Genomic DNA, 11,354 nt, shown 5'->3' with positions numbered 1-11,354 from the left:
AAGACTTGCAGAAATCTCTAGAGCTTGCTAAAGGCTCTGTTTATATGTCCACTATATAAAAAAACACTGAACAAGAATGGTGTTCATGGAAGGAAACCATGGAGGAAAGCACAGCTCTCCAAAAGAAAACATTGCTGTACATCTCAAATTTGAAAAATACCACCTGGATGTTCTACAATGTTTCTGGGACAATGTTCTGTGGACAGATAGGACAAAAGTTGAACTTCTTGGCAGAAATAGAGCATTGAGCATAGGAGTTGGGATGTAATGTTGAAATTGTATAATGCATTGGTGAGGCCAAATTTGGAGTATTGTGTACAGTTCTGGTCACTAAATTATAGGAAAGATATCAATAAAATTGAGAGAGTACAGAGGAGATTTACTAAAATGTTGCCTGGGTTTCATCTCCTAAGTTACAGAGAAAGGTTGAACAAGTTATGTCTTTATTCTTTGGAGCGTAGAAAGTTGAGGGGGGACTTGATAGAGGTGTTTAAAATTATGAGGGGGATAGATAGAGTTGACGTGGATAGGCTTTTTCCATTGGGAGTGGGGGAGATTCAAACAAGAGGACATGAGTTGAGAGTTAAAGGGCAAAAGTTTAGGGGTAACATTAGGGGGAACTTCTTTACTCAGAGGGTGGTAGCTGTGTGGAACGAGCTTTCAGCAGAAGTGGTTGAGGCAGGTTTGATGTTGTCATTTAAAGTTAAATCGGATAGCTATATGGACAGGAAAGGAATGGAGGCTGAGTGCAGGTCGGTGAGACTAGGTGAGAGTAAGAGTTTGGCATGGAGTAGAAGGGCCGAGATAGCCTGTTTCCGTGCTGTAATTGTTATATGGTTATAAATGCACACCACTATATTTGGAGGAAAAGGGGCACCACCAAAACCTCATCCCAACAATGAAGCATAGTGGAAACAGTGTCATGGTTTGGGGCTGCTTTGCTGCCTCAGGGCCTGGACAGCTTGCAATTCAAAATTGTATCAAGACATTTTACAGGAGAATGTCACCTGAAGCTTAACAGAAGTTGAATGATGCAACAAGTCAATGATCTGAAAGACCAGAGAAAATGAACAACAGAATGGTTTAAAAAGAAGAAAATTTGTGTTTTGGAATGGCCGAGTCGCAGTCCTGACCGTAATCCTACAGAAATGTTGTGGAAGGACCTAAAGCAAGCAGTTCATGCAAAAAAGCACCACAACATCCTAGAGTGGAAGCAATTTTGTAAGGAGGAATGGCCTAAAATTCCTGCAAGCCAATGTGCAGGGCTGATCAAAAGTTACCAGAAATATTTGGTTGTTGCCGTGCAAGGGGGTTACACCAGTTACTGAAAGCAAAGGTTCACATTCTTTTTTTCTCTCTCAATAAATAACAAGTATAATGTTGTTTGTGTTATTTATTTAATTGAGCTCTCTTTCTCTAGTTTTAGGACTTAGTGAAGATCAGATCACATTTTAGGTCATATTTATGCAGAAATAGAGAAAATTCGATAGGGTTCACAAACCTTCTAGCACCACTGTATGTGTAACTTTAAACCATCAATTAATGTATTACTGTGCAGGCTGGTGGTGCGGTGAATTTGTGCATTGAACATTGTATGCATTTTTGACCGATCTCAATATCATTCAGACCATTTCTTCTGAGTATTAAGTGTAAAGGGATTAATTAATCCTTCTATTCCATCATAGAGCATGAAAACCTGCTCTCAGGTCATACTGGAAAATAATACTACTCATAACTCTTTCTCCTAATCTGAGTAAAGATGATTCAAGAACAGTGATGTAATATGTTAGAATGTCTTTACACACTAGCAAGTGGGTAGTTATGAAGGGAGATAAATTCCTAATGTAGTTAAATGAAAGTGAAATGGAGCTATTTCATTTGTTGAATAACTATTTCTTAACAAGATTTATTTGAGAAGCATCTATGGGTGGGTGCGGGGGAAGAATTGTCAATGTTTTGAGTCAAGATCCTCTAACAGTCCTGATAAAGGGCCTCAACCCAAGATGTTTACAATTTATCTCCTCCAAAAGATGCTGCTCAATCTGCTAATTTCCTCCAGCTGTTTAGCTTTTCTCGCTCCAGATTCCAGCATCTGCAATCACTTGTATCTCCTATCTTTAATTAGCTGATGCATAAGCACCTTCAAACTAATCTGCTGAAAAGGTGACACTTTCTAAGGTGATTAAATACAAGTTCTAGAATTGCAATTGGTAGTGAAAAGGTTGCGTAGATGGTTGCAATGGGAGAACACCTTTGTCATTCATACTGATATTCTAAAGAAACTAAGGATAAATGCCAGACATCTAAAACATACTTCTTTTACCACAGTATTGTGATGTGGGGCAGTTTGGATACACAAATACTTCAGTATTGATTGACAGCTCAATTATGAAATTAGTTACAAGGAGAAAGCAGGAGAATGAGGTTGAGAGGGAAAATAGATGAACCAGGGATGAAAGGCAGAGCAGTCAGTTGGTCAAATGGCCTAATTCTGCTCCTATGCCTTGTAATCTTGTGGTCTTAACAACCACGTTTGATGTACCAAGTAGCAAAATAGGCAACCTCGAACTTCCGCTAATCTCATTCCAAGGATTGGAGACAAGGGCCACCTCTATTTATTACACAGTGGCGAAAATATCTGAGCATTTCAATATGTCTGACGTATGGCTCCAATGTCAAGACTTTCTGTACGCCTTAAAGTGTATAGTTGTGGCTGAGGTTTCAATATAGTCCATTTAACATTTTGTCTGCAATCTGAAACATTAACTTTATATATCTTCCCACAGATCAGAATCAAAATTTAGATGAATCAGAATCACAGATTTAGATGATTTTTGTCTCTTGTGGCAGCTGCACAGCACAAAGACATAAAGTTACTATAAATTACAAAACTAAATAAATGATGCCAAAAAAAAGGAATAATGAGGCAGTGTTCATGGGTTCACGGATCATTCAGAAAACTGATGGCAAAAGAAGCTGTTTCTGAATCATTGAATGTGGGTCTTCAGGCTCCTGTACTTCCTCTCCGAAGACTGTAATGAGAAGAGAGCATGTCTCATGTCTCATGTGGTGAAGCTACTTAGTCATAGATGCCACCTACTTGAGGCAATACGTCTTGAAGATGTCTTCAATTGTGTGTAAGTTTATACTGTGGAGCCCAAATGAAAGTTCTCAAGCTGAAATCTTGTCTATCTATTTCCCTCTGGAGATGCTGACTAACCCACTGAGTTCCTCCAGTACCTTGTGTATTGCTCCAGATTCTATCACCTGAAGTTTCTTGTGACCCCATCATCAAAAGCTGTGTTTCTCTATGGAGCTGTCAAAAGTGATTCCTACTTGTAGGTTACATTTAAAATAAACTTGAAGACTGGTTGGTATTTGCATTGATGGTTACTATACCTTTCACCTTCATCAGTCTGACTATGGCTGCTCTAACAATCTCAACCTGTTTTATAAAAACAGAAGATTCTGCAGAAGCTGGAAATCTTTATTTATTGAGATACAGGGCAAAGTAGGCCCTTTGCCCTTCCAGTCACATCGCCCCAAGTTAATGTTTGCCTAATCACGGGACAATTTACAATCACCAATTAACCTACCAACTGATAGGTGTTTGGAATGTGGGAGAAAACGGGAGCACTTGAAGGAAACCCACGCGGTCATGGGGAGAATGTACAAACTCCATACGGGCAGCGGCTGGAACTGAATGGGGATCGCCTGTACCGTAAAGCGTTGAACTGAATGGGGATCGCCTGTACCGTAAAGCGTTGAATTGAATGGGGATCGCCTGTACTGCAAAGTGTTGAACTGAATGGGGATCGCCTGTACTGTAAAGTGTTGAACTGAATGGAGATCGCCTGTACCGTAAAGCGTTGAACTGAATGGGGATCGCCCGTACTGTAAAGCATTGAACTGAATGGGGATCCCTGTACTGTAAAGCGTTGAACTGAATGGGGATCACCTGTACCGTAAAGTGTTGAATTGAATGGGGATCACCTGTAGCGTAAAGCGTTGAATTGAATGGGGATCGCCTGTACTGTAAAGCGTTGAACTGAATGGGGATCCCTGTACTGTAAAGCGTTGAACTGAATGGGGATCGCCTGTACCGTAAAGCGTTGAACTGAATGGGGATCGCCTGTACCATAGAGCGTTGAACTGAATGGGGATCGCCTGTAGCGTAGAGCGTTGAACTGAATGGGGATCGCCTGTACCATAAAGCGTTGAACTGAATGGGGATCGCCTGTAGCGTAAAGTGTTGAATTGAATGGGGATCGCCTGTACCGTAGAGCGTTGAACTGAATGGGGATCGCCTGTAGCGTAAAGTGTTGAATTGAATGGGGATCGCCTGTACCGTAGAGCGTTGAACTGAATGGGGATCGCCTGTACCGTAGAGCGTTGAATTGAATGGGGATCGCCTGTACCGTAAAGCGTTGAACTGAATGGGGATCGCCTGTACCGTAGAGCATTGAACTGAATGGGGATCGCCTGTACCGTAAAGCGTTGAACTGAATGGGGATCGCCTGTACTGTAAAGCGTTGAACTGAATGGGGATCGCCTGTAGCGTAAAGCGTTGAATTGAATGGGGATCGCCTGTACTGTAAAGCGTTGAACTGAATGGGGATCACCTGTAGCGTAAAGCGTTGAATTGAATGGGGATCGCCTGTACCGTAGAGCGTTGAACTGAATGGGGATCGCCTGTACCGTAAAGCGTTGAACTGAATGGGGATCGCCTGTACTGTACAGCTTTGCACTAACCACTATACTACTGTGCCGCCCCCGATTCTTGAACAACACGGGCAAAATGCTGGAGGAACTTATCAAATCAGGTGGCATTTATGGAGGGAAATTAAAAGTTAAGATTCCTAGCTGACTTTTCTCAGGACTGGCCTGATGAAGGTTCACAGCCCAAAACATCGACTGTTTATTCCCCTCCTTAGATGTTGCCTGACTCAACCTGTTTCAGTATGCTATACTTAGGAGGTGACAAAAGCAAATTCATATCCTACAACAGAGATTTTCCAGCATTATGGGGTTTCTAATATGGCAGTAATTGATTTTCACCCATATTACCTTGCAGACTGCACCTCAGATTGGAGAGATGCCAAAATTAGATGGGGTTTTAGTTTTTAAATGAGCTATCTTCACCTTGCACTAGTTAGTTGTACCCTGATTGCTATGTCTCATCAATGGCTAACTGCTTGAGGATAATGGCTACCCCCTAAACATACAGCTTCTGAAATAACAGCTGAATTTTCTAATTTCCCATTATTATGCTTATGTTCCTGTCCCACCGCTTTTCTTTAAAATGCCTTGCTAATGATCAGTATTCATGTTCCTTATCACCTGATCTGACTGAACCTGTCTCCATATAAACTTTTGTCTTACACCTCACTCCTCCTCCCAGCTCTGCTTGGAAAACTATGAACCCTCCACCCGATCCCCTAAGGGTTGCTGACCAAAGACATCGATTAGTTTTTTCTCCCCCACAGATGCTGTTTGACAGACTGAGTTCTTCCAGCATTTCTGTTTTTGTTTTAGATTCCAGCACCTTCAGTGTTACTTGTTTTTCATAGATTGGACTCACATGGGTTCCCACAGTTACCACTTCTGATTTAGTTGAAATAAAGGAGAATTTGTTTAATCTGAAAATGAGACCAACCAGATGTAGGTGGTGGTGAGAGGGCATAGGCTGGCCTCCACACAAGGGAGTAGTGAAGAGCTCACAGTCAATTCCATTGCAGGATGGGAGGTTAAGGGAGGGTTTAAAAAAATTGGCACTGATAAATTGTAAACAGTCAAAATGGATGGATGCAGCAGTGGTTTTACTGACGAAGGTGGGAAGAGACACTGCTAGAGGAGAAAAATTCATATGAAAGAAAAAAGAAATATGCAGTGTGAGATTAGAACTAGTGGAAACAATGTGTCTAGATAATGCAGTTTTAGATCTTGGAAAAGAGCCAGAAGCAAGCTCTGCAGGGTCAGAGGCTGTCGGCATTGGAGGGGAGATCTTTAGCGAAGATTACCTCAGATTGTCTGGGAGACATTGCCCAAATGTTCGGTAGTCAGATCATGGTCCAGGCAGAGGTAGGAGGAGGTTTTACAGAGCTGATATTCACCAGGCATGATACAGAAATCGGCTGCCAGGGTTTAGTGATAATTTTAAGGTTAGTCCTAGATTTGATGGGCGGGGGAAGCTAGTGTGCACAACGGTGTGGGAAAAATGGAGACAATCCATACTGCATCGCCTGCTAATGCATGGGAAAGAGTCATGTGAAGAGGTATGCAATGTTGGTGAAATATTGTCATAACATCAATCCGTTATGGTAGTCGTAATTGGTGGAGGTTCAGCTGTCTCTTATTTTGTTTGTTGTGTGGTTGAAGTGAGCTTTGAACCAACCAACCTCCAACGGAGTTTGTGTCTAAAGAAGTCTCAAAAATATCCCCGGGCGTTTTCCTCTTCCTTGAACTTGCCTTTCATCACTCAACAATTTCCGCTATTCAGATACTGATACTGCTGCTCTGACCCTCACCTAACAAAACCCAGCCAGCATCGCTTATTTTGCATTCTCGTCTTACCCTGGGGCTTGGTCATTCTGACGCCCGTGGCTTGCCTCTCGACTTGTTTTACTGTTTACTGCTCTCCTCAGCCCCGACTCTGCAGCGTCATAAAAAAGTCTAATCCTTTCCATCTGAGATTAAAAGTTATTGATAAGAAACATTGTTTATCTATTCATAGATGTTGCCTGATCCACTGATTATTTGCAAGATTTTAGCTGGCATCTCTGATATCCGCAAGTTTTCACTTTTTCCACAAAAAAAACTTCTTAAGTGCAGCCACTGTCGACAATGTGCAAATGAAACGGTAGGAGGATGAAGTGTGGTCGGCCCAGCACCTGAAGGTGTGGGAAGTGCGCTCAAAAACGAGACCACTGTGCTTTGGGTGAAGACCCAGATGTTGATGCATCCATTTCCACCCAGGTTGCGACTTCATTGCGAACGGTCGCAACAATCTCTGCTGATGTCAGCCTGCGTGCCTCGGGGGTGACGTAATACGCGCAAGTCGTCACGCCGACGGGCCCGTGTGCAGGCGCAGGGAAGGAGAAAACGCTAAAATAAAGGGGGTCGCCGGCTGTTGGGCGTAAGATTGACTCAGGGGTTTTGTGTCAGATTACAACAGCGGTTGTTGCTTAATAAACGAGCGTATGTCCCTGTATTGATGACAACCTGGTAGTCTCGGGTTCTCGTCTTTCCCCCGCCCTCGAGTTTCAGGGCAGCTTGTTATTTGTTTTCTATTGCAGCTGCACGGAGCCGAGCGGCCTTGTCTCCGGCAGAAGGAAACGCTCTGCATTTGTGGGGTGAAACATCGCGGCGACGTTGCCCAGAAAGAAGAGCTTGTTCGTTTCATTCGCTCTCCGTCCGGTTTTCCTTCCTCCTCGACACCCCCTCCCCTTCCCGGCTAAGCAGTAATGGTAAATGCAGTGTAATAATTAAGGAGAAATATGGGAAATTGTTTGAAATCTCCGACGTCTGATGACATTTCTTTGCTTCACGAGTCTTCTGACCGGGCGAGTTACGGAGATGGCACCGAAATAGACCAAGAGCCGCCGCCGCCATATCAGGTTTGTCTTTGTCTTTTTGGGGCAAGTTTCTTTGTCGTATGCCCTTCGTGCATCTGTATTCTCTGTCGCTGCCAGCGTTTAATTAAACACATCGTTTGATTTATTTTTGTTTAATGACTTTCAACGCTATCTTTATTTTGCATTATTAATTAACCAAAAGGGGTTTGAAAAGATTTATAAATATGAACCTATCACTCGAAAATTTAAGTTGACATTACATGTTTTAGAGTTCAAGTGCTGTTCAAGAATGAAGGTAACTTTGTATTATGATGCATTTTAAATATCAAACGTAATGTTATCTTTAGCAAATTAGACAAAATTAAAAACTTTAACTGGGCCTATATTGTTCTCCATTTTATTATGGAACTTGGTGTAGTAATTAAATGCGCACCGCTCCGTAATATTCGTTTTACTATTGGTGGATATCTTTTGGCGCAGTTAACAGTCGGGGGAAAACAGGGCAGCATTGTGAAGTTAGTGGTCTGTTGTGTCTGCAGTAGATAAGAGATCGTTGTGTTCCTCCTATTTCATTTGTATTGGCTCTGACTGAACTTTAATGCAGATCCAAAATCAAGGATGATCTTTATTCGCCAATTACCTGTTTGAAAAAAAATGTTACGGAGTGGTGAAGTGACAAATCTTGGTTCGGTGTTTGGACAGAAATAGTGAAGAAAAATGCTCATCACATAGAACTCTTATCAATTTGCAAAGCCCTAAGCATGCAAGAATGAGTTTCCTTCCTTATGCCTTTCTCTCCAAAACCTTTCCTAAAGGATGTAACAGCCATTATTCTTTGTGGAATCAAGCAGAACTGCTCTTAGCATTCCTATAGTGATAGGACTATACTGTAGTGACATTTTCAATAGTAATCTTAATGAAGTAAACATCTCCTAATGCCTTTTTTAACCAAATGAAAGAAAAGTCTTGGTTTCTTAACTTTAAGACAAGTGAAACATTTTTTTTTGCAGAGCTGTAGGTCATTATTTTAAATCCTAGGCAATCAAGTACAGTAAGTAGTTAGTGAAGTTTTGTTGAATGCCAATTTGGATAGACTGAGAAAGAAAATAGTACTTTCAGTGAGCATTGTCCTTGAGGGAGGGAAACTTTGTTAAAAATTTCTTGTTTGTTTGCAGATATCTTACAAATGATTTTTATTTCACTGCATCCACAAATTGGGGGAGGGGAGCTATTTATTTCAATTGATCTTGATACAATTCAACATCCATTCCCTTAAATGGAGTTGATTTTGGGTATGTGCAAGTTGTTGCATTTTGGGAAGGCAGGTTAGGGTAGGACTTCCACTGTTAACAGTAGGGACTTGAGAACTGTTGTAGAACAGAGTAACAGTGTTCCCCAGTGTCAGTAGTACCAAATTAGCGGGCACAGATACAAAGTGCGAGGGGAGAGAATTAAGAGACTTGAGACTGTTACTTTACACTGGAATGAGCTGCCAGAGGAAGTGGTTGAGGTGGGTACAGTTGCAACACTTAAAGGGGCATTTGAGTGGGAATGTGGAGGGGAAGGGCTTGGAGGATTGTGGGCTGAATGTGGGCAAGTGAGACTAGAAGGGAGGATGCTGTGGTTGGGATGTTGCAGTTGGTGAGGTCACTTTTGGAATATTGTGTTCATTTTTGATCACCCTGCTAGAAGAATGATGCATTTAAGCTGGAGAGAGTGCAGAGGATATATTTAGAACTCAAGATGTTGAGTAATGGGGAGATGTTGAGTAAGTTAGGACTTGACTGATAGGAGAATGGAGGGGTGATGGTACAGAGGTGTATAAAATCAAGAGGGTGAATGCATGCAGTCTTTGCTCAGAGTTGAGGAATAAAGCAGTAAAGGGCAAGCTCTTTGGGAGTAGGGAGTGATTTGATTAGAACAGAGAGGCAACTTTTTTGCCCAGAGGGTGATCTGCATATGGAATGAGCTGCTGGAGGAAGTGGTAAAGCAGCCACATTAACAACATTTGAAAGATAAAGGGAACATGGATAGGAAAGGTTTTGAGGGATATGGGACAATAAAGGCTAATGGCACAAGATCAGTTGGGGAATCTTGGTTGGCATAGACCAGTTGAACTGAAGGACTTGTTTCTATACTGTTTAACTGTCTTTGAATCCCGGTGTCCTGAGCATCTGGAGTGTAATTGCTAATGGTAGATAAGTGGTCTGCCCGGAATGCAAAGAAATCCTTACCATTTTGTTCTGTGGGCCATTTAAATCCTACTTTCCATCTTTCATCCTTCCCTTTCTCTTCTAACCTCTCATCCCATTTTTATAAACAAAAATCTAAAGATAAACTATCCCTACTTGCCTTTCGAATTGTATATATGGTCTTTGAGGTTAATGAGATTGTACTTGCCTAATTCTTATTCATACGGATATAAGCAGGGAGACTCCAGCAAAGGTTTCTTTGTGTTTCAATACTTTTACCTATAGTCCTCCAAAGGAATGTTCTTGTCTCCCTTTCATTTGCTGTCTGAGTTAGCCCTTAGCAATGTTATCTGAGGACACAATCAGTTTCCATAACAGAGTTAGCACTATACAATCTATCTTGCCTGAAAATCTGTTGGTTCTGAACTTTCAGATTGATGGTCCATTTGCTAGTGGAAAAGCAAATGTTTTCTCCAATTAATATTTTTGGGAAGTCATTGTCTTTGATCCTGCTACCAAACTGATTTACAATGTAGATTTATATTTGACCCTTGGGTGTCCTTTTATCCATGTTATCAATAAGCCATTCTATTTCTACCTTTTGTGACATTGCTAGACTTTTGCCCCGTTGTAGCTCAACTGCTGCTGAAACAGTTGCCTGTATTTGTTATTTCAATGCACTTGTAGCCAGTTATTTTTGTAAACTTAAGGCCATTCCAAAACTTTGCCTAATCAACCCAGGTATCATTTGCTCTGAGTCTAAGGCTGCTAATCTACAGTGGTTCCCAGCTAAGGAACTACCACAATTTAAAAATTTGTAGTGGTCTTCATATATCTCCAAGGCAATACCCTTTTTTGTTGTCTCCTCCAGCTCTGGAACCCCTACTTTGTGATTTTTATAAATTACTTGGATAAGGGTGGGTTAGTAAATTGGTAGATGACATGAATGTTAGTGACATAGATAAAGTGGAAGATTGTAGTTTACAGTAGGATGTTAACAGGATATAAAGCTGGGCTGAGAAGTGGCAGATGGGAGTTCAGTCTGGATAAGTGTGAAGTGATAAACTTGGAAGGTAAGACTTGAAGGCAGAGTACACGATTAATAGCAGAATTCTTATCTTTGTGTGGAGGAATGAGAGGCCACTTGATAGACATGTATAAGAGGCAAAGATTGAGTGGACATCCAGTGGGAGGACATAATTTTATGATGATTGGAGGAAAATATGGGGGCATGTCAGAGGTAGATTTTGCACACAGTGGTGGGTGCATGGAACATACTGCTTGCGTTGGTGGTAGAGGCAGATACATTAGAGACATTTAAGGGATCCTTGGATAAGCACATAGATGAAAGAAAAATTGAGGGCTATGTGGAAGGGAAGGGTCAGATCTTGGAGTAGGTTAAAAGGTCAGCACATATTGGGCTGAATGGCTTGTACTGTTCTCTACTATACTTGTCTTTTAAACCTTCCAAGAAATGAGTTCCTCCAATTCTGGCTCTTCTGAATTATTTCATTGTTCACTAGCAATTTTCAGTTTCTATCTTCTGAATTCCCTAAGTAGAGTTTTCCTCCTTTTAAGTTCTTTTGTA

General features: G+C 41.5%; 1 protein-coding gene across 1 annotated transcript in view; it reads left to right on the top strand.

Moving 5' to 3' along the window:
- Positions 1–7,041: 7,041 nt before the first annotated feature.
- Positions 7,042–11,354, top strand: part of rnf11b (ring finger protein 11b) — a 30,658-nt gene continuing 26,345 nt past the window's right edge. The window contains exon 1 of the mRNA XM_072273765.1: positions 7,042–7,616. Coding sequence (XP_072129866.1) covers positions 7,497–7,616 — 120 coding nt within the window. The 5' untranslated portion in view covers positions 7,042–7,496. The remainder of the gene's footprint in view (positions 7,617–11,354) is intronic.

Source organism: Mobula birostris, chromosome 12 (genome assembly GCF_030028105.1).
Source record: "Mobula birostris isolate sMobBir1 chromosome 12, sMobBir1.hap1, whole genome shotgun sequence".
NCBI classification, from domain to species: domain Eukaryota; kingdom Metazoa; phylum Chordata; class Chondrichthyes; order Myliobatiformes; family Myliobatidae; genus Mobula; species Mobula birostris.
This window is presented reverse-complemented; position numbering and strand designations above follow the sequence as displayed.